The following is a 24,304-nucleotide window of genomic DNA, read 5'->3' on the forward strand; positions in this document are numbered from 1 at the left end:
GCGTTCACATGGCCTTTTCGGATGCAGTGTCTCGTTCCCTTTGGGGAACCATGCTTAAATAAATAACCTGCAACGTTATGTCCCCTATAAAGTCCTTAAAATGCTTGAAACCCAAAAATCGCAGCTTGCAGCTATATTATTATACTTTAAAATGCTTGTAACCAGATTACAGTTACTTTTCTATAGATTACAAAAAAATAAAAATAAAAAAGTAAAAATGAGTAAAATAATAATGTCTTTACATGTTGTATCTTTAAAATCTTGAAGTAACTTTGGAAATGAATATCTGCTTAAGGCTTATTAAGTACCGTAGTTTCTGTAGTTTGTTGATCAGAAAGCAGGGTGTTGGTAATTTGAGCTGCATTTGTGATGTTGAGGGGTGTTAGCCGTTCTGGTATGGATGTGAGGATCTGGGTGCTGGAGGCTAAGTTCTTTTTTTCTTCGGGAGTAGCTCCAGGAATCTTGATTTAATAAATAAATAAATAAATAAATAATGACATTTCAATAAAATCAGACTGCCTATATATTACAAGCATTAGGCATAGATTACTTACCCCTTCATTAATGGCATCCAGGGTCAAACTACAACTGAGAATGTTTGGAGGATTAAATGAGTGAGTAGATATATTACAGAGAGATGATGCCTGGGGAATGCCAGCTGAAAAAAAAGAAGAAAAAAAAAGAAAAGACAAAATATATTGGTATTGCATTTTGTGATAAAATGGAAGCTAGTAGAGAGAGAACTACCATTTGTTGTTTCTGGTGGACATCTCTCTACGGAGGAAGCAAACTGGCCTAGGACAGTTTTTAGAAAATGGAATTTGCTAGTTGGTGTGGGCTTTTGTTCAGGGCAGAAATTTGCTGTAAAAAAAATAAATAAAATCTGTTAGTAAGCTTGAGGCCTTCTACAAGATCATACATTCTGCATATCATGTAATATTTTCAATGGGATTTACGAATGTTGCAGGTAGTTCCAGTCCAATCATCTGGGCAGATGCAGATCCCGTCTTGTAAGATACCCTTGTTTTCACACAACAGACTCGGCACGGTCATTGTCGTGGACAGGGGTCTGATTGTTGTACTGATGCTGCTGTTGGATGTGTTGGTGGTGCTCTCTGAAGTAAATTGTGATGTGTTAAAGGTGGTGCTCTCTGAAGGATATTGTGATGTGTTAGGGGTGGTGCTCTCTGAAGTATATTGTAATGTGTTAGGGGTGGTGCTCTCTGAAGTATATTGTAATGTGTTGGGGGTGGAGCTCTCTGAAGTATATTGGAATGTGTTGGGGGTGGTGCTCTCTGAAGTATATTGGAATGTGTTGGGGGTGGTGCTCTCTGAAGTATATTGGAATGTGTTGGGGGTGGTGCTCTCTGAAGTATATTGGAATGTGTTGGGGGTGGTGCTCTCTGAAGTATATTGGAATGTGTTGGGGGTGGTGCTCTCTGAAGTATATTGGAATGTGTTGGGGGTGGTGCTCTCTGAAGTATATTGTAATGTGTTAGGGGTGGTGCTCTCTGAAGTATATTGTAATGTGTTAGGGGTGGTGCTCTCTGAAATATATTGGAATGTGTTGGGGGTGGTGCTCTCTGAAGTATATTGGAATGTGTTGGGGGTGGTGCTCTCTGAAGAATATTGGAATGTGTTAGAGGTGGTGCTCTCTGAAGTATATTGTAATGTGTTAGAGGTGGTGCTCTCTGAAGTATATTGTAATGTGTTAGGGGTGGTGCTCTCTGAAGTATATTGGAATGTGTTAGGGTTGGTGCTCTCTGAAGTATATTGGATTGCGTTAGGGGTGGTGCTCTCTGAAGTATATGGGAATGCGTTAGGGGTGGTGCTCTCTGAAGTATATTGGAATCCGTTAGAGGTGGTGCTCCCTGAAGTATATGGGAATGCGTTAGGGGTGGTGCTCTCTGAAGTATATTGGAATGTGTTAGGGTTGGTGCTCCCTGAAGTATATTGGATTGCGTTAGGGGTGGTGCTCTCTGAAGTATATGGGAATGTGTTAGGGGTGGTGCTCTCTGAAGTATATTGGAATCCGTTAGACGTGGTGCTCTCTGAAGTATATTGGAATGTGTTAAAGGTGGTGCTCTCTGGAGTATATTGACACCAAGTCTTCTCAAAAACAGCTGTTTACAGAGACAAAACATAAACAACAGTCCAAACAAACAACCTTTAGTCTTGCTAAATCTGGTCCAGCTTGCCTACTTATATTTCATCCAAGATCCGACTTCTTAGACAGGAAAACCCAGTCTGAATAAAGCTCCACATTGCCAACAACATGCACCAACATGATCTATTGATTCATTTTAGTGGAAGGCTGAACAATTTCTGGTACTATGAGCGACAGTGATTTGCAACAGGATGTAGGTGACATATGATTATTTTTTAGTAAATTCTTAGCAACTTTTTAGAGCAACAACCAATAGGAGTGAAGGCTTTGTCAGAGGAGCTCAAGTCACTGTCTCAAGTGCTTGCAAAGCAGGTCAGGGAATATATGGCACAGTTTCACTGTTCTTCAGGTTTTGTCTGTAATATAATGGATATAATAAAATAATGATGGAAAATAAAATCTCAGTAGTCTCAGTGAGTTTGTTTCATACGTTGATAGTTATTGTTGATTATTTGAAAGAATGAGCAGTTAAATACTGATGCAGATCATACTAAAAGAGCTTCCTGGGCATAATATTCATTAATAGGAACAAGAAAACTGATTATTTTTCAAATTTGAATGAAGTTTTGGCATTTTTCATCAGTGATTGAGTTTAATAAAGCAATTCTAAGGCACATGAATAATTTGCCTTATCTGATGCAGCTCCAATAAACATCAGAAACAGAAACTGTTTTCATGCACTGTTATTTATTTACTTTTTAAGACAATATATGATATTTTCTCCCACACACACATCAGCTTATCTCTCAGCTGAGTACACTTTTATAGTTTAACACTGGTGCTGTTCGAATGGTAATCAAAGTGACAAGACTTTTGCATTTCAATATAATATTTACTGTATATGTTTGTTAGATTTTTTCATTTTTGTATCTTAAGAGGATTTTATGGCACTAAATTATATTTATGCAATAGTTACGATATATTTATTACCTTTTGTATTACTTTTTAATAACTTTTAGAGCATAGACCTAAAAATGAAATTTCCAAATTAAACTTTAGTTGTGTTTCCAACCTGAGCTTTGTTCCAAATTTGAGATTGATATCTCAAAAAAAAAAAAAAAAAAACATTTCAGAAAGATTTTGTTTAGGTTCAGAACCAAACATTAGATGAAATTTGCTTCTCATTAATTTCCAATATGGTAATTTTTGACTGCGAACAAAAACAAATGTGACTTTTGTTTCAGGACAATTTATCTTCGAATAATGTCCAAGGTTTTTTTATTTTTTATTTATTTATTTATTTATTTTTATTCTCAAATCCAGTTGCACTCTCACCGTGGCAGATTCACTACATTGTGAAATTTGCAAGGGGACATTAATTTAAAGGGGGGGGTGAAATGCTCGTTTTCACTCAATCTCATGTTAATCTTGAGTACCTATAGAGTAGTACTGCATCCTTCATAACTACAAAAAGTATTTAGTTTGATTATATTCATAAGAGAAAGATAGTCTGTACAGATTTTTCCCAGAAAAACATGAGCGCCTGGAGGCGTGACGTGTGGGCGGAGCTAAAGAATCACGAGCGCCAGTTGTGTTGACAGCGTTTGAAAGCTGTGACAGCTGTGAAGGCTGAAACTGAACGAGAGCAGCGGCAGCAAGGACTCGCTCCGAGCGGGGCTCGAACCCGGGTCTCCGATGGGAGGCGGACGCACTAACAAGGAGGCAGAGATATTTTAAGCAGTTTTACTCACCGCCTGCGCTTCCAACACACAATCGTGACCCTTTTTCGTTGGGATTGCATCATCCTTAAGAAATAAACGATATGCAAATCCGTCATCAAACTGGGCTTTGTTTGTAAAACAAGCATTTTAGAAATGCAGGGAACAAACATAAACACTTGCACAAACACTTGAACTCCGTTGATGCTCTGTAAAAATAAACTCCATCCACTGGTCCCTTAATGCTGTTTTTTCTTTGGTAATCTGTGCAGGGTTGTCTTGCCCTGGCAAACAAAAACACACTCCTTTTGTGACATTTCGCTCTCTCGCTCTGATCAGTGAAGTCTGTTGTGCTCTCAGTGCTCTGCTATACGGGAGCGCGCGCTCTTCCGGCAAACGTGCCCTCAGGACCCATATAAGGAAATTCCGCTCCATCTAACGTCACACAGAGCGATACTCGAAAAAAACTTTCCGAAACTTGTGACAAACTGGAAGGAGTATTTTTGGAACAGAAATACTCCTTCAAACGTACAACTTAATTTTTGAAACTTTGTCCATGTTTAGCATGAGAATCCAACTCTTTAACAGTGTAAAAAACTCAGTATGCATGAAATAGCATTTCACCCCCCCTTTAAGGAATTTCAAAACAATCTTCACATAAATAATATTATAGATGCATAAACTATACATATTAATCTTTATTCAAGCTAAAAAGTTAATCAGCGACTAGAACAGTCCAAGGATAATATATAAGTTGACTCAAAATAGCAACGTGCCAGCAACCTAAACACTATTAGTTTTCAGATCAGCATGCCCATGGGTGCACAAATGGGTGCAAATGCATTTGCTATTTAAACAATGTGGTGCATGACATAATATTTTCTGACAACTGCAACGGGCTGAAACTAAAAAAGAAAAAACATTAGCGTTGCACCTAGTCACATCGTGTCAAATCTACATAACTAAAGATAATCAATAACCTGATTATTTTTACATGATAATAAAGACAGATAATTGTTTAAACTATACTGATTATTAATTATCATTAATATACTGAAACTTTATTGACATGTTGCTTTATTCTTAAAGAGCATTTTTTAAGAAAAAAATAAATAAATAAAAAAAGTTTATTTCAGTTATTTGTAACTATTTTAGAAGGTTACTAGCATTTTCTGAGTGAAAAATAATCCTACACCGAAATGTTACACCTTACCTGAGGTACAGATTAAGAGCAGCAGAGAATAATCCATTTCACACGTATTAGATATGACATTCATAAAACGAACTACTAACTAACTCCTCTTGTTTCTGTCTGGTTTATAAAGCAGAGGCAGGGTTGGATCACTGCTGGAGTGGGAAGTCCATCAGAAAACAGCTATCCATTTACAATCAATCTAATGTTAATGAGAAACTAAAAAGAAACTATCACTGCATGATAATAGTTTATTACACATTACTCTGTGTTATTCACAACGCAAATACAGAGGCTAGACAGAATAATGTGAAACCCATTATTATGGGTTTAATACAATTTTGTAGGATGGTCTAATTGTTTAGTGTTTTGAGAACAACAGTCTTTATGATTATGTCAGAGCATGACACAATTTCATCTGCAGAAAAGAAAAGTGTCTGAAAACTGAAAGTGAATGAAAAGGACCAATGAACACTAAGAAGTAGTAGGTCCAACCAACAAAGAACAACTGCAATAAAGTGACAGAAAACCCTCAATATCTACCTTGATAATGTTTCCACAAAATAAATAAATAAATAAATAAATAAATAAAACTGACCACAGAGAACCTTACAAAGCCAACATCCACATAAGATCTGCAACTGCTAAAACTTTAATCAGTGCTAAAATGTGGAAAAGGTGTTGGACAGTTGTAGCACCTAGATGAACTTCAAATCTCCTAGCTTTAATATTATCAAACCACTGTAGACAGTTTTACAGAGAATTTTACTAATGCAACTGATAGATTATTTCATTTTATAAAAAAACATTCAACTGGAAACTATTCAGAAGTTGTATTGATCTATTCTGAGAAGGTCAAAATCTGTACTAAAGGCAAATACGATGAAAAGTGGTGAACACTTTAATAATTAACTTTCTTATTTCCCATTTGTTCAGATTATTTTGTCCAATCACTGCATATCTTTTTTTAATTATTATTATTTATTTTTTTTATGATGTTTAGTTCACAGCTGCAATTCAAGATTCACAGGAGTCATCTGTGTTTATGGTCTTTTTTATGTTGAGATTGTTTTCATCTTGTTCTTAGTTTTTTGTTCCTGGTTTCCTGCACTCTGGTTCTTTAGAGTTTAAATCTATTGATCGTTTCAGTCATTGTGAGTCACGTATCTTAGCAATGATGACGACAAGTGACAACAGCGGGAAATGTAAAAATGACTAGCTCCGAGCAGCCGGCGAAAAAGAAAAGAGCACAAAAATATAGTATTGAATGGGAAATAGACTACCCATGGCTGGAATGTGTGAGGGTCAATGAATACAAGGCCAATCGTACCATATGCCATCACGTTGTTTTTGTTTGTCACGGCGGAGAGTGTGATATTAAGCAGCACACATCATGCGATAATCACAAGAGGAGCGAGAGGGAGCGATGTCAAGGTTCCTTGTACGTCAGACGAATCCAGAGGCTGGTATGTATGGAATTACATTTGTTTCAATAATAATGAACGTAACTTTATAAAACTGAACGTAACTTTTTCAGACACTATCCAAAATATTCTATTACAAAAGAAGAAAAACACAATGAAAATGACAAAAAAAAAGGAACTCAGTCGCACAAATTGAACAGGCTCTTCAAATATGCTTCATTCTTTGTTAATGTTTTTTAAAGATTCATTTTCGCTAATCGTGGATTCTGAATTCATTGCCTCAGATAGACTGTAAAACTGCCATAGACTGTAAAAAATTATGGACGTAGTGTCCGTGACATCACCCATAGCCTCCTCAATAGCAGTTTTAAAGCGCAAAGTGTGCAGAGCGGGCCATCACCATCTTGGCAGCGCATCACCGCGCGACTCTCCCGGAGAATAGAAAATGGGCAAAAAGGCGGGAGCTGATTGCTGAAGCCACACCCACCTAGCGCGACGGCATTGTCAGCAGCGGCAATCCACCTGTCACTCAAGTGGCCATGCCCTTAATTATGCAGAACTTTACGTCTTAATATAATTTAAACGGATGAGTTTTTAAAAAATTCACCCCCCCCACAGTTGTCATGAAGGGCAAAATTTCCAATATAGACCAAAATAATTTTTTGAACCAGGCTGTAAACATGTTTATTTCTGCTGTAAAGTTGGGCATTTTAACATGGGGAGTCTAAGCAACTGACTCCCTTTTGCAGCCTCAAGCGGCCAGTCGATGAATTGCAGTTTTTGCCACTCCCTTATTGGCTTCACGAGAGAGAGCGCGAGGTTGCCGCTCGGATTTTGCTTATGTTTTGCTGTTTTCGTTTGGTGTTTTGATACAAACCTCTCGTGGGGGCGGGCTTAACAGTCATCTAATCTGATTGGATAGTGAGCTTTTGATGGACAGGAGCTCTCTGACCGGGAAGTACAGAAAAATTATTTTTCACAGACAAAGTGAAAGACATTTATTCTGACATCTGACATTGATCTTAAATGCTCTTTTTGTTTGAGTTCTGAAGAAACTGTACAATTATTTCGGTCATGTCACTACACTCAGAAACTTTGGGATGATATTGGTGTTTGTCAAGTGTACGATATTGCCAGGCTTCTCAGTACATATGAAAAACATTATATTTGGGTGTTATGACTCTGACCCCACAAACGAAAATAACAGTTTTGTCATTAATTAAAAACATTTCCTAAACACATTTCACATTCGCAAATTCTCCAACTGTAAACCTGTCTCCCGCTCCCTCATAATGTGTCAATAATTTCTGATGAGTTTCTTAATAAGTTAGAGGGAAATTATTGTTATTTAATTAATAATTGTTTTTCATGTATTATTGTTTTGCACTGGAAAGAAAGTTAATTATAATGAAAGTATAACTATATAAAGATATTTGCACTACACTAAATGTTGTCTAATTAGTTTGCACTTGAAAGAATATTCTAGAAGTCTAATTGTATTGAAAAAGTTTGCACAAGGCTACAGAAAACTGATGTTTATTTTTCTTCAAATGCAGTCTAAGCCAATGAGTTTTGAATGTTATATGTTGTATTTAAGTGAAAATTAAAACGTATTATAAACTAAACAAATCCATGGTTCATTGTTGGCAAAAGGATCATGATGGCCTTTATATTTCACATCGATGTGGTTCAGTCTTGTATATTGATTGGGCCTACTTTGCTATTCTATAAATATATAGGCCTAATAAGTTTTATTATAATATGATATAGCCTAATGTATTTAATATATTTATCTAAATGTATCAATTAGTTTCCACAATATTCACCAGAAGTCATAATTTCAGGAGTTATTTTTCAATGTTTTTTCTGGGGCATGTCACCGGGAGATAATTCATTTTGTAAATGCTGGTTTTGAGACCATTCTGAACTTAAGATGGTTTTGCACAGGGCACTTAACTTGAGTTCAGAACCTGAGGTCTTAAAGTTACATAAGCTACTAATAAAGCTGCTGTCGCCATTTGTGTCAATGTTAATCAAACATCAGAAAGAAAGCAGTTTACTGCCCTTGACCCAGACTGCTGTAACTCTACACCTGGTTTGTTAAGGATATTAACTAGGTTTGGGGTTGGTTTATGCTGTTACTCATATTATTTTCTTGTGAGAGTTTACATTTATAAAAAAAATAAAAAAAATAAGATCAGATAAGATCTTTATCTTGCCTTTTGTAAAACCTACCCATGAATATGTGTTAATATATAACATATATTACTTTAAACTGTAGTTACAGAGTACAGTATGTGTTGTGTCACACTGGCTGAACCTTGAGGTCCATAAAGATTAAATAAAGCAAACCACATACATTTTTGTGTTATTATTTTTAAGCCTCCTCCTTTGATTCAGTCTTAGAATCGAGTTTATATAGAGTCTTTGTCTTTAGATATGACTGCAGTGTGAATAAAAGGAAAATCTGAACACCCTTTGAAGAACAGAAAGTGTAGTGGTCAGTCATCAATCAAAGCAAGACATAGATATGCCTAATATCTTAAAACATCAGCTTGAATAAATCTCACAAAAATATATTTTGAACATAAAATACAGTACTTAGTGTCAGTTTATCAAAAATGATAAGTATAGTGTATTAACGCACCTGTGTCGTGCTGCAGAGACAGAAGGCCACACTGAGAATGATGTAAAGTGTTTTGTCATGAGTGATGAGCACAAAGTAACCAACGATCCAGGACAAACCGAGCACAACAGCCAGAGAGAAACTACTCAAAATCTTCTTCTTCATAGGAGTCCCTCGCGAGCTAAAGAACCAAAATAAACATTTAAATAATACAGAAAATATGAACTATTACAGAACAGCAAATGTTGCCACTCTGAGAATTACACCTCAGATACTGCTCACATGAAAGAATTCAAAGTATTTTCAAAACAAAATTATATTTTAGTAAATGAATGTTATTAACAGCATCAGTTAAGATTACATTAAACTTGAACTTTGTTTTTAACATGGGCCATTCAGTTACGGTTCAGTTACGTACCTCTCAGTGTTGTAGTCGAGACCAGCTCATTCGAGTCCGAGTCCAGATCGAGTCCAGAGATGGTCGAGTCCGAGTCAAGACCGAGTTCAGAAAGGGTCGAGTCCGAGTCAAGACCGAGTTCAGAAAGGGTCGAGTCCGAGTCAAGACCGAGACCAGAGAGATTGGGTCTGAGACAAGACCTAAAGAAATCTTCAAGAGTATGTCAAATGTTTGGTGGAAACAATAAAGGTTAAAAGGGCCACATAGTATGTGGTGTAAAGGTAATTTTATTAGTATTATGAAGTGTTACTTGTCAATATTAAGTGCTCATTTTCACATAACATCGTTGTACCACTATACACATCCATATAACCTTTCTAGTACACATAATATTACTGTACGACTTTATATTGTAATTCTACATAATACTTCTAGTACAAGTAACATTACTGTACCACTATACCTGTAAATGTTCAACTGTAACAGCTTTTACATAACTTTTAACATTGAAGCTTAACTAATGACTGCTAATATCCTTACAATGTATTGGATTATGTGCACTTTAGATGTTGTGAAGATTACAGATGGGCATAATTACTTTTTAAAAAAATAAGTGAGGAGACCATCCAGCTACCCAACCACGCACGATGTGGTCTCATGATCAATCCACCCCAACTAAAAACTCTCTCTACTGGCGCAGAGGAAGAGGGGACTGACAACAGTCACCATTTTATCACTTTCTGTAACAGCAACGGATAATCTAATGCTAATTTCCCTGGATGGTGCGTTTTAATGCAGGGTAAAATACACACTTTTTTTTTAGTTACGGAGGGCATACACACAAGAGCCGAGTGACTGTCCAGGAAAATTTCATCCAAAAGTGTGTATGTGCCAGGGGAAGAAAGCTGGATCAAATGCCATATAAGTTCAACGCATTCTGTCAGACATTGTTTTTGAGGGGGAGATGTTTAGTGTTGAGACAGTCAGTCTGTGTCTGTATTCATTATATAATTTAATTAAACAATATTTGTTTTTTTTCTGTGACCATTTTGTCCTACTTTGTAAAAATAACACAGTTGAGAGAAATAATGTAGCAATGTGGCTTTCTGGAAAGCGGGATCACTACAGGCGGATGGCAGGAGGGTAACTTAGGCCGGTGACACACTGGCTGCGTGGCGTCTCTACTGCGTGCCAGAAACGTGGTGGCTGCTTCGCGTTTTGTTTACACACCAGAAGCGTGCCTGCACGCGGCGATTGGCGCGCTGCTGCGGCTGTAGGTGACATAGAGGGAGGCCGCCAAAAAAACAGGCTCTTGTCTTCATGACAACAATATCAAATTAATTTTTTTATTTTTTTTACACACCTACTAATAAGACACCATCAACAGTATTGACGGCAAAATAGAGTATGTTTGACAGGTGCAATATTTGAAAATCGATCATTATTAATTTATTTTTAAAATTACATTTATATATGAAATTTATGTCAACCTATAGACTTTCAATTATCAAAATGTCATGAATTAATATGTATTTGTGTACAAAATGACATATAAACATATTTTCCTAGTATATTTTGCCTGGAAACGCTTCCAACATGCACGCGTGTCGTGTGAAAAATAGGCCTCGGTTCTATTTCTAGCATGCATGGGTTTTCCGCGCGTCTCACGCAGGCAGTCTGCAAGATCTAACCTGTTAACATGGGAGCCGAATTAAAAACAGACACGCCACGCAGCTGAGGCGCTTGCGCCACGCATCCAGTGTTGCTGGCCTAACGTCTCACGTCAAAAGAAAATCACCAGTCATTGGATGTGTCAATCATACATCAATTTAAATAAACATTAACATACAGTAATAATCATGAAATATTTTGATTGGGACTCGAGTGGACTCGGGCATAAGTCCGATTCCTAATATGTTCGAGTCCGAGTCAATACCGAGTCAAAATGCACACGAGTCCATGACAAGACCGAGACCATTAAAACACGGTCTCGAGACCGAGTCCAAGACCGAGTCCGAGTCTCGAGTACTCAACACTGGTACCTCTTGAGGTTGGGATTCGCACAGCAGATGGTTTGAGAGAAGTAGACAAGCAGAGATGTGTTAAAACACAACATGACCGCTAGAGGGAGCAAGAAACCCCACAACATCGACCGCTTCGGATCAAACCTTCCCGCCTTGTCCAGAGATGCCAACCAACAACTACAACAATAAGGAGAGAAATAAAGACTGAGAAAAACTGGGGAATGTGTAAGTAATGTACATTAAAAATATGTTGTTTGCACCCAATACTACAAATATGTATATATTTTTGGGGATATCCACATTTCTTCCCTGATAGCACATGTACATCACAGAGTCTATTTACAGTTACATTTACATCTGCTAGATGTATTTTTTTTTTTTTTGAGTATTTGCTCATCCACAGTACGTCTATAGGACATTTCCTATCAAATGTAAAATAGAAGTTTAGAGGTTTTGAAGATGTCTTTAAGATTTTATTTACAATAAATGTAAAACTGCCATCTTAAAGACGTCTATCAGATGTTTGTACACAGCAGATGCTTTAAAGATCTTTAACAGACATCTTGTAGACGTATGTGTGCTGTCTGGGAAGAGTTTTTCCCATTTACTGAATGTTATTCTTCTAGTTATTTAACTCTAGTGGATAAAGAAGTGGAGGCCACGCAGATTAACAGGAAGTAGCTTACTTCTACTGTGAAATATAAAGTGGATAAAGTGATAGAAGTTATTTTTCACTTACAACATCTCTTGTCGATATCCTAAAGGGTTCCTAAAGCTGTAGGTGGTGGACAGTGAGACGCCGACAATAACAGCAGGCAGACCTAGAGATATTATATATGTGATATTTCAGAATGATTATTATAAATGACATGATTATCCTCATGCTCCTTTCTTATTTTATATTTTAAGTTAAGGCTACTTTTACTCACTTAAAGTTAATCTTTAATAATAACAATAAATTAATAACAGTTAAATGCAATCTTCAGCTGATCAGCTGAAGGAATAACCATTTCCATATTATACTTAATAATGTTGTAAAGCCAAAATTCACATATATCATTTAAAATGATAGTTTATTTACTGTTATAGTAGTATATTAACTAAATAGTAAATCATTTTACTATTAACATACTATAACATGAAATCAGCAAGGTAAGCAGACAGAATTAAACTGTCATGACTTTTAATATCAGTGTGTTTAAATGTACCCCAGCCGACGGTCATGGCGATGGTGCGGAAAGCTCGGGGCGGACCGTTGAGGGCATTTCTAATGAGGAAAAACACATGAGCTGCATACAGGATGTTCCAGGCAAACGTGGCCAGCAGGAAGTACTGCAACAGAGCTGTGATTGCTGTACAAGGACCCTGATCGACATTCTCCTGCACATCTGAAGAAGGAATAATGTTCTGCTCTGAAACAGATGCCTTTGAGCTCCGGACCGGGTTGTTGATCCCAAAAATGAAGAGCAGGTAGTAGGTGGTATATCATACATACATACATACATACATATATATATATATATATACATATATATATATATATATATATATATATATATATATATATATATACACACACACACACACACACACACACACACACACACACACAGGTGCTGTTCATATAATTTGAATATTATCAAAAAGTTGATTTTACTTATTCCATTCAAAAAGTGTATATTATATCCATTCATTATACACATATTGATATATTTCAAATGTTTATTTCTTTAATTTTGATGATTATAACTGACAACTAAGGAAAATCCCAAATAAATTTTCGTTATCTCAGAAAAATAGAATATAACTTAAGACCAATACAAAGAAATGATTTTTAGAAATCTTGGCCAACTAAAAAGTATGAGCATGTGCAGCACTCATTACTTAGTTGTGGCTCCTTTTGCCTGAATTACTGCAGTAATGTGGCGTGTCATGAAGTCGATCAATCTGTGGCACTGCTCATGTGTTATGAGAGCCTAGGATGCTCTGATAGTGGCCTTCAGCTCTTCTCCGTTGGGTCTAACATATTGCACCTTCCTCTTCACAATACCCCATAGATTTTCTATGGGGGTAAGGTCAGGCAAGTTTGCTGGCCAATTAAGAACAGGGATACCATGGTCCTTAAACCAGGTACTGGAAGCTTTGGCACTGTGTGCAGGTGCCAAGTCCTGTGGGAAAATAAAATCTGCATCTCCATAAAGTTGGTCAGCAGCAGGAAGCATGAAGTGCTCTAAAACGTCCTGGTATAAGGCTGTGTTGACCTCGGACCTCAGAAAACACACTGGACCAACACCAGCAGATGACATGGTTCCCCAAACCATCACTGACTGTGGAAACGTTATACTGGACCTCTAGCAGCCTCTCCTCTCTTCCTCCAGACTCTGGGACCCTGATATCCAAAGGAAATGCAAAATGTACTTTCATCAGAGAGCATAACTTTGGACCACTCAGCAGCAGTCCGGTTCTTTTGAAGCGAGATACTTCGGATGCTATCTGTTGTACGAGAATGGCTTGATACAAGGAATGCGAAGCTGAAACCCATGTCTTGCATACGTCTGTGCATAGTGGTTCTTGAAGCACTGACTCCAGTTGCAGTCCACTCTTTGTGTATTTCCTCCACATTTTTGAATGGATTTTGTTTCACAATCCTCTCCAGGTTGTGGTTATCCCTATTGCTTGTAAACTTTTTTCTACAACATCTTTTCCTTCCCTTCACCTATCTATTAATGTGCTTGGACACAGAACTCTGTGAACAGCCAGCCTCTTTTGCAATTACTTTTATGTCTTGCCCTCCTTGTGCAAGGTGTCAATGGTTGTCTTTTGGACAACTGTCAAGTCAGCAGTCTTCAGAGAGACCATTTAAAGGCCTTTGCAGGTGTTTTGAGTTAATTAGTTGATTAGAGTGTGGCACCAGGTGTCTTCAATATTAAACCTTTTCACAATATCCTAATGTTCTGAGATACCGAATTTGGTATTTTCCTTAGTTGTCAGTTATAAACATAAAAATTATATATATATATATATATATATATATATATATATATATATATATATATATATATAAAGAAATGCACTCAAATGCAAAATTAGCATATTGTGATAAAAGTTCATTATTTTCCATAATGTAATGATAAAAATTTAACTTTCTTATATTTTAGATTCATTGCACACCAACTGAAATATTTCAGGTCTTTTATTGTTTTAATACTGATGATTTTGGCATACAGCTCATGAAAACCCAAAATTCCTATCTCAAAAAATTAGCATATTTCATCCGACCAATAAAAGAAAAGTGTTTTTAATACAAAAAAAGTCAACCTTCAAATAATTATGTTCAGTTATGCACTCAATACTTGGTCGGGAATCCTTTTGCAGAAATGACTGCTTCCATGCGGCGTGGCATGGAGGCAATCAGCCTGTGGGCACTGCTGAGGTGTTCTGGAGGCCCAGGATGCTTCCATAGCGGCCTTAAGCTCATCCAGAGTGTTGGGTCTTGTGTCTCTCAACTTTCTCTTCACAATATCCCACAGATTCTCTATGGGGTTCAGGTCAGGAGAGTTGGCAGGCCAATTGAGCACAGTAATACCATGGTCAGTAAACCATTTACCAGTGGTTTTGGCACTGTGAGCAGGTTCCAGGTCGTGCTGAAAAACAAAATCTTCATCTCTATAAACCTTTTCAGCAGATGGAAGCATGAAGTGCTCCAAAATCTCCTGATAGCTAGCTGCATTGACCCTGCCCTTGATAAAACACAGTGGACCAACACCAGCAGCTGACATGGCACCCCAGACCATCACTGACTGTGGGTACTTGACACTGGACTTCAGGCATTTTGGCATTTCCTTCTCCCCAGTCTTCCTCCAGACTCTGGCATCTTGATTTCCGAATGACATGCAAAATTAGCTTTCATCCGAAAAAAGTTCGTTCTACAATCTTCCTCAGGGTCCGGTCACCTCTTCTTATTGTGCAGCGTTTTTTGCCCCACTTTTTCCTTTCCACGTACTTCCCACTGAGGTGCCTTGATACAGCACTCTGGGAACAGCCTATTCGTTTAGAAATTTATTTCTGTGTCTTACTGTTACGTGAGACAGAAACAGGATGTAAATGCAAAGCGTAGTTTATTATATTTCAGCACAAAGATCAGATGTGACGAAGTAACACAGCAGCACAGGCGGGCGGACACAAGGCAGGGATGGTGACGCGGGGACTTCGGTGGACAACGGATGGTGGTGCTCAGTCCAGTGATGATCCCTAATATATCCCTAAGAAAAATAACTTAATTTCCGGTGAGTGAATAATCCTTGTGACGGTGCTCGGTGATCCAGTGCTGAGTGGAGATCCAGGGAAGAACGACGACAACACAGGGACTCCAGCTGACTAATATAGACACGGGAACAGGTACAGGAACACACCAGGTAGAACAACGATCTGACAACATGAAACACAGGTTACTGAACTTATAAAGGGAACAAACAATTGAAACCAGCTGGCGCTGCTGATCATCGCTGATGAGTGACCACGCCCACAGACACACACACAACAGCATGCTAGACGAGAGAGAGAGTGTGAGTGAATTCATGAACCGTGACACTTACCCTCTCGCTTGAGGGTGTCAATGATGGCCTTCTGGACAGCAGTCAGGTCGGCAGTCTTACCCATGATTGCGGTTTTGAGTAATGAAACAGGCTGGGAGTTTTTAAAAGCCTCAGGAATCTTTTGCAGGTGTTTAGAGTTAATTAGTTGATTCAGATGATTAGGTTAATAGCTCGTTTAGAGAACCTTTCATGATATGCTAATTTTTTGAGATAGGAATTTTGAGTTTTCATGAGCTGTATGCCAAAATCATCAGTATTAAAACAATAAAAGACCTGAAATATTTCAGTTGGTGTGCAATGAATCTAAAATATATGAAAGTTTAATTTTTATCATTACATTATGGAAAATAATGAACTTTTATCACAATATGCTAATTTTTTAGAAGGACCTGTAGTTAGCTAATTAACTTGTTTTATTCCTAATTCATTATATCCTAATTACATATTATTAAAATGATTATTTTAAAAAGTGTGTTGAATTGTTTCAATATATATATATATATATATATATATATATATATATATATATATATATATATATATATATATATATATATATATATATATACCATAATTATATATATTTTTATGTGTCAAGATTTAAGATTTTCAATACTTTGACTTTTAATATATCCCTAAAAATGAGAACAGAAACATAAACAGTACCCCAGTCATTCTTGGGAATCATTCTGTAGTTTTATATTTAACAGGAGATCAACGGGACGTCCTGAAGAGGATGCCATGTTAGCAGCGTCTGCACCCAGACCAATTCTTTCAGAAGAATACTCTGACAGTCCTAGTTGAATGCAGCTTAGTTTAGTTTAAGAAGTAGAAATGTCTTTCTGATATCATCACAGATATAATAATTGTATAATAATTACACTTTATATGAGCTTTATCTGAGGTTTCGACACTGACCTGTTGCAGAGTAGAACTGCACTTGTGGGGTCCAATTTGGCAATTCGATGCTTTGCACCACTAGGTTTGGTTGCACCAGTACATTAGAGTTAATTTTACACAACCGAAATGTTACCCAAAATAAATTAATTTTAGCATGGTAACTATTGTTTCTGAAATTAGTTATTTTGTTGTAATTTCAAAATAATTTTATAATTTAATAATAAATACAATTAAGTGGGATTTTGTCTAAAGAAAAATACATAAAAATAAAATAAAATAAATAAAAATAAAACACACAAACTTATACATTTTGAAGGAGAGGATTGAGTGGATGCCGCTGATCATATCCTTTCTTCAATATATATATATATATATATATATATATATATATATATATATATATATATATATATATTCCCTTTTAGAAGTGTTCAGAAGTAACAGACAGGAGCAATGTGAGTGTATTCCTTCTCCTAGGGTCACAAGGTCAGCTAAAAGGGTCAGGGGAGGCCCTTTCTCTACGTGCGCTGCGAGGGACAAAAAGAAATGTAGAACTGTGACATTTAGAAATGTATACTAGATATGAAGAATCCTGTTCTATCCTGTATTTCTATTCCTCAAGATTAATGTCGGCCTATTATGTGTGTGTATCCAACCATAGTGCTAAGAGACTTTGCCAGTGCTAGAGAACCTTGAATTGTAGATATGGGCTTTGTGTGTATGTGTGTGTGTGTCAGCACCTATGTTCTGTACAGAAGAATAGTTTCTGCTGACATTGCTGACATCTGGACCTGAGATGAGGTGTCTTCTTCACCCGTGCTGATGCCGGCTACAATCATTGGAGATATGCTGAAGATGTTTATGCCCATATCTGAAAATCGTCCAAGTTTATCTAGGTTTTGGAACCAATCAGATTGCTGCTGACCAGCGCTTAGAAGCCACTAAAGTCTTCTGTCTGGAGTATAACTGTGGTTGATTTTGTATTATACAGGGGCGGCCTACGAACTCCGTTGAGAGTATTGAAGCCGACTTCTGCTTATGTAAAATTAATATTATTAATTGAACTCATCTCTGACACCTGGTCTTCATTGTGACAACACTTGGTCCTTGAGTTAAAAAGTAAATTCCCAATTTTTACAAAAATTGCCAAAACAATTTTCTTGCGCAAAAAAAAAATAATTTTACCATGGTAACTTTTGTTTTCCAAAGCTTTGGTTAGCATTTTCAATTGTTATTATATTTTATTTATAGTTATGCTTGAAAGTTTGTGAACCATTTAGAATGGTCTATATTTCTGCATAAATACAACCCCTCCAAAAAATCATCAGATTTCCATGCAAGTTCTGAAAGTTGACAAAGAGAACCCAATCAATCAAATGATATGGAAATATATACGGTGTCATTTATTTAACAATTAGTCTAGTCTAATTGTTTGGTGTTTTGAGAACAACAGTCTTTATGATTATGACGGAGCATGACACAATTTCATCTGCAGAAAAGAAAAGTGTCTGAAAACTGAAAGTGAATGAAAAGGACCAATGAACACTAAGTAGGAGGTCCATCCAACAAAGAACTACTGCAGTAAAGTAAACCCTCAATATCTACCTTAAAGATAAAAAAAAAAAAACTGATCACAGAGAACCTAACAAAGCCAACATCCATGTGATCTGCAACTGCTAAAACTTTAATCAGTGCTAAAATGTGGAAAAGGTGTTGGACAGTTGTAGCACCTAGATGAACTTCAAATCTCCTAGCTTTAATATTATCAAACCACTGTGGACAGTTTTACAGAGAATTTTACTAATGCAACTGATAGATTATTTCATTTTATTAAAAAAACATTCAACTGGAAACTATTCAGAAGTTGTATTGATCTTTTCTGAGAAGGTCAAAATCTGAACTAAAGGCAGATGCGGTGAAAAGTGGTAAACACTTTAATAATAAACTTTCTTATTGAACATGTGTTCACGTTATTTTGTCCAATCACTGCGTATCTTTTTTATTTATTAATTTATTTATTTATGATGTTTAGTTTACAGCTGCAATTCACAGGAGTCATCTGTGTTTATGGTCTTTTATGTTGAGATTGTTTTCATCTTGTTCTTAGTTTCTTGTTCCTGGTTTCCTGCACTCTGGTTCTTTATTTGCAATAACAGTTTTTATTTACCATATCATCCTGAAAATGTTTATTTACCATGCATCCTGTTAATGCTGAAATGGCTCTTTGTTTTAGAGTATAGGATTCGTTATTCCTGCTTTTGTCTGTTTCTTTCTTCTGTTGAACACAAAATAATATATTTTGGTGAATGTTGATAACCAAACAGTTGCTGGTAGCCACTGACTTCCATATGGAAGAGATAAAGAATTAAAAACTTGAAATCATTTGCTCACCCTCAAGCTGTTCCAAACCTGTATGAGGGTGAGTAAATGATGACAAGTTTTTAATTTTTTGGTAAACTATTCTCTTAACTGTCTACACCTGGTTTGTTAAGGATCTTAACTATGTTTGGAGTTGGTTTATGCCAGGATTATTCAAATCTTGCCCTGGAGGGCCAATGCGGTGCAGAGTTTGGCTCCAACCCTAGTCAAACACACCTGAGCATGCTAATCAATGTTTTTGGGATCATTAGAAAATCACAGGCAGGTGACTTTGATCAGGGTTGGAGCCAAACTCTGCACCGCATTGGCCCTCCAGGGCAAGATTTGCATAGCCCTGGTTTATGCTGTTACTCCTATTACTTTCTTGTGAGAGTTTACATTTATAAAATAAAAACAAACTGTCAGACCTTAGATCAGATTATATCTTCATCCTGCCTTTTATAAACCCTGCCCATGACTATGTGTTAATATATAACATATATTACTTTAAACTGTTGTTACAGAGTACGTGTTGTCAGTGCTTTGACACAATGTATTTTGTTTAAAGCGCCATATAAATAAAGGTGATTGATTGATTGTTGTTTCAAATTGGCTGAACATTGAGGTCCATAAAGATTAAATAAAGCAAGCCACACACATTTCCAAATAAGTTTTTTTTTAATGGCTACAATGTAAATTTAAATGCAAAATTTGTACTAAAGCAAGTCCAAACAAAATTAAAGATTAAAGTATAGGACTGTCTTCATTGTAATATCTGAAATTTCTATCAACTTTACTTGTACAATATGAATATATGAGACTATGCATTTGATATTAAATTAAATTAAAATAAATGTCAACAGACAAATGGTTTTCTAACATTAAAATATACATTCATTTAAATTCAAATAAATATAATAATAAAATCGCTGTATATAATATTGTTTGTTGTCCTCTTTTTGTGTCCATTTAAGCTTCCTCCTTTGATTCATTCTTAGAATCCAGTTTTTGCCGAGTCCTTGTCTTTAGATAAGACTGCAGTGTGAATAAAAGGAAAATCTGAACACCCTTTGAAGGACAGAAAATGTAGTGGTCAGTCACCAAATTATGCAAGACAAAGATATACCTAATATCTTAAAACATCAGCTTGAATAAATCTCACAAAAATATTTTCTGAACATAAAATACAGTCCTTAGTGTCAGTTTATCAAAAATGATAAGTATAGTGTATTAACACACCTGTGTCGTGTTGCAGAGACAGAAGACCACACTGAGAATGATGTAAAGTGTTTTGTCATGAGTGATGAGCACAAAGTAACCAACGATCCAGGACAAACCGAGCACCACAGCCAGAGAGAAACTACTCAAAATCTTCTTCTTCATAGGAGTCCCTCGTGAGCTAAAGAACCAAAATTAACATTTAAATAATACAGAAAATATGAACTATTACAGAACAGCAAATCTTGCCACTCTGAGAGTTAAACCTCAGATACTGCTCACATGAAAGAATTCAAGCTATTTTCAAAACAAAATGATATTTTAGTAAAGGAATGTTATTAACAGCATCAGTTAAGATTACATTAAACTTGAACTTTGTTTTTAACATGGACCATTCGGTCAAGGATCAGTTACGTACCTCTTGAGGTTGGGATTCGCACAGCAGATGGTTTGAGAGAAGTAGACAAGCAGAGATGTGTTAAAACACAACATGACCGCTAGAGGGAGCAAGAAACCCCACAACATCGGGCGCTTTGGATCAAACCTTCCCGCCTTGTCCAGAGACGCCAACCAACAACTACAGCAATAAGAAGAGAAATAAAGACTGAGAAAAACAAGATACAAGATATTGTGGCACATATATATTACAGAGTCTATATGACGTCTGCATTTACATCTGCAAGATTTTTTTTTTTTTTTTTTTGAGTATTTGCTCATCCACAGTACGTCTATAGGACATTTCCTATCAAATGTAAAATAGAAGTTTAGAGTTTTTTAAGATGTCTTTAAGATTTGATTTAGAATAAATGTAAAACTGGCATCTTAAAGACGTCTATCAGATGTTTGTATACAGCAGATGCTTTAAAGATCTTTAACAGACATTTTGTAGATGTACGTGTGCTATCTGGAAAGAGTTTTCCCATTTACTGAATGTTATTCTTGTAGTTATTTAACTCTAGTGGATAAAGAAGTGGAGGCTTCGCAGATTCACAAGAAATAGCTTACTTCCACTGTGAAATATAAAGTGGATAAAGTGATAGAAGTTATTTTTCACTTACAACTGCTCTTGTCGATAACCTAAAGGGTTCCTAAAGCTGTAGGTGGTGGACAGTGAGACGCCGACAATAACAGCAGGCAGACCTAGACATATTATATATGAATGTGATATTTCAGAATGATTATTATGAATGATATTATTATCCTCATGCTCCTTTCATATTTTATAACTTAAAGGGGGGGGTGAAATGCTATTTCATGCAGACTGAGTTTTATACACTGTTAAAGAGTTGGATCCCCATGCTAAACATGGACAAAGTTTCAAAAATTAAGTTGTACATTTGAAGGAGTATTTTTGTTCCCAAAATACTCCTTCCGGTTTGTCACAAGTTTCGGAAAGTTTTTTTTTCGAGTATGGCTCTGTGTGACGTTAGATGGAGCGGAATTTCCTTATATGGGTCCTGACGCACTTCTGCCGAAAGAGCGCGTGCTCCCGTATAGCAGAGCACTGAGAGCACAACAACAGACATTCACTGATCAGAGCGATTCACTGATCAGAGCGAGAGCGTCGCGAAAAGTAACAAAAGAAGTGTGTTTTTGGTTGCCAGGGCAAGACAACCCTGCACAGATTACCAAAAAAAAAAAAAAACAGCATTAAGGGACCAGTGGATGGAGTTTATTTTTACAGAGCATCAACAGAGTTGTGCAAGTGTTTTTGTTTGTTCCCTGCATTTCGAAGATGCTTGTTTTACAAACAAGGCCCAGTTTGACGACGGATTTGCGTATCGTTTATTTCTTAAGGATGATGCAATCCCAAGGAAAAGGGTCACGATCGTGTGTTGGAACCGCATGCGGTGAGTAAAACTGCTTCAAATATCTCTGCCTCCTTGTTAGTGTGTCCCCTCCCATGCCAGAGACTCGGGTTCGAGCCCTGCTCGGAGCGAGTCGTTGCTGCTGCTGCTCTCGTTCAGTTTCAGCCTCTGGATCTGATTCTGGATCATAAATAAACGGCTGAATCTGACTGTAAGCAATGGTTTGTTTTGGATGATGGTTTTTCTCTCAAGGTAAAGTCACAGCTTCCACATGCTCTCAACGCAAAAGCCTATTCGCGCTCGTGATTCTTTAGCTCCGCCCACACGTCACGCCTCCAGTCGGTCGTGTTTTTCCGGGAAAAATCGGTACAGAATCTTTCTCTTATGAATATAATAAAACTAAAGACTTTTTGGATTTATGAAGGATGCAGTACTACTCTATATGTACTCAAGATTAACAGGATATTGAGTGAAAACGAGCATTTCACCCCCCCCCCCCCCTTTAAGTAAAGGCTACTTTTACTCTCTTAAAGTTAATATTTAATAATAACAATAAATTAATAACAGTTTAATGCAATCTTCAGCTAATCTCAAAAGGAATAACCATTTCCATATTGTACTTAATAATGTAGTGAATCCTAAATTCACATATAGCATTTAAAATGATTGTTTATTTACTGTTATAGTAGTATATTAACTAAATGGCATCAAATTTTACTATTAACATACTATAACATGAAATCAGCAAGGTAAGCAGACAGAATTAAACTGTCATGACTTTTAATATCAATTTGTTTAAATGTACCCCAGCCGACTGTCATGGCGATGGTGCGGAACGCTCGGGGTGGACCGTTGAGGGCATTTCTAATGAGGAAAAACACATGAGCTGCATACAGGATGTTCCAGGCAAACGTGGCCAGCAGGAAGTACTGCAACAGAGCTGTGATTGCTGTACAAGGACCCTGATCGACATTCTCCTGCACATCTGAAGAAGGAATAACGTTCTGCTCTGAAACAGATGCCTTTGAGTTCTGGACCGGGTTGTTGATCCCAAAAATGAAGAGCAGGTAGTAGGTGGTCATGCACAAACAGATGTTCACCAGGAGCATAGTAGAGTTGGCTCCTCTCTGTTTCCTGTAGAGTTTATGAAAAAATAAAATAAAAAAATAAATCAAGAGTATTGTCCTAAAATAATAAATACACTTTAATTTTGACTGTTCCACAAACCAGTTCTATAAAATTAATATTAGTTTGGTGGAAATTACACAATAGAAATACATAATCTGCATTAAATGTTGCAAACAAATCTGTGTTTTTGTCTTTTTTTTTTCCAATAAAAAATATTATTGATGCACTGATAATAAATTCTGGGCACTATGCTGATAATGATTTGCTTTATATGGTGAATAACGGACACACACACAAAAAAAAAAAAAAAAAAAAAAAAATTTAAAAAAAAAATTATATATATATATATATATATATATATATATATATATATATATATATATATATATATATATATACAGTTTTGTCCAAATAAATTGAAAAATAAACACTAAAATAAGTTCAATATTTTTAAATGCTGGAGGTAAATTATATTGTACAGTATGAAACATTAACATTCACTGATTTGTTAAAGATTACATTTAACAATGTTGTAAAATAGTATTAAAAAAAAAGAATGTTCAATTATCTCATATAGATATGGTCCCAATACACTGGATATCCCTCAAATAAAATATAATTAATCACAATGAGTAAAATTAAATAAATACTATAACTAGAATATAGAATGTATTTTAATTGTATTATTTAATATTATCTTACACTATTTGCAAATAAACAAGGCTTATTTTCCTCAGTGTAGTATGGTAATACCATGGTATTCTTTGAAATAGACAACAATACCCTAAATACTGCAACATATAACAGTA

General features: G+C 36.3%; 2 protein-coding genes across 4 annotated transcripts in view; both read right to left on the reverse strand.

Annotated features, from left to right (window-relative positions):
• Positions 1-1,213, reverse strand: part of LOC127942648 (adhesion G-protein coupled receptor G7-like) — a 92,454-nt gene extending 91,241 nt beyond the window's left edge. For all 3 annotated transcript variants that reach the window (XR_008149365.1, XM_052538504.1, XM_052538503.1), the window contains exons 1-4: positions 957-1,213; positions 748-861; positions 555-658; positions 309-461 (exon numbers count right to left, since the gene is read on the reverse strand). Coding sequence is in view for 2 of the 3 variants with exons in the window: in XM_052538504.1 (XP_052394464.1) it covers positions 309-461; positions 555-658; positions 748-861; positions 957-1,053 (468 nt within the window). In the remaining variant the exon portion in view is untranslated. The remainder of the gene's footprint in view (positions 1-308; positions 462-554; positions 659-747; positions 862-956) is intronic.
• Positions 1-24,304, reverse strand: part of LOC127942477 (adhesion G-protein coupled receptor G7-like) — a 163,515-nt gene that overhangs the window by 50,950 nt on the left and 88,261 nt on the right. The window lies entirely within an intron of this gene.

Source organism: Carassius gibelio, chromosome A22 (genome assembly GCF_023724105.1).
Source record: "Carassius gibelio isolate Cgi1373 ecotype wild population from Czech Republic chromosome A22, carGib1.2-hapl.c, whole genome shotgun sequence".
Taxonomy (NCBI): Eukaryota; Metazoa; Chordata; class Actinopteri; order Cypriniformes; family Cyprinidae; genus Carassius; species Carassius gibelio.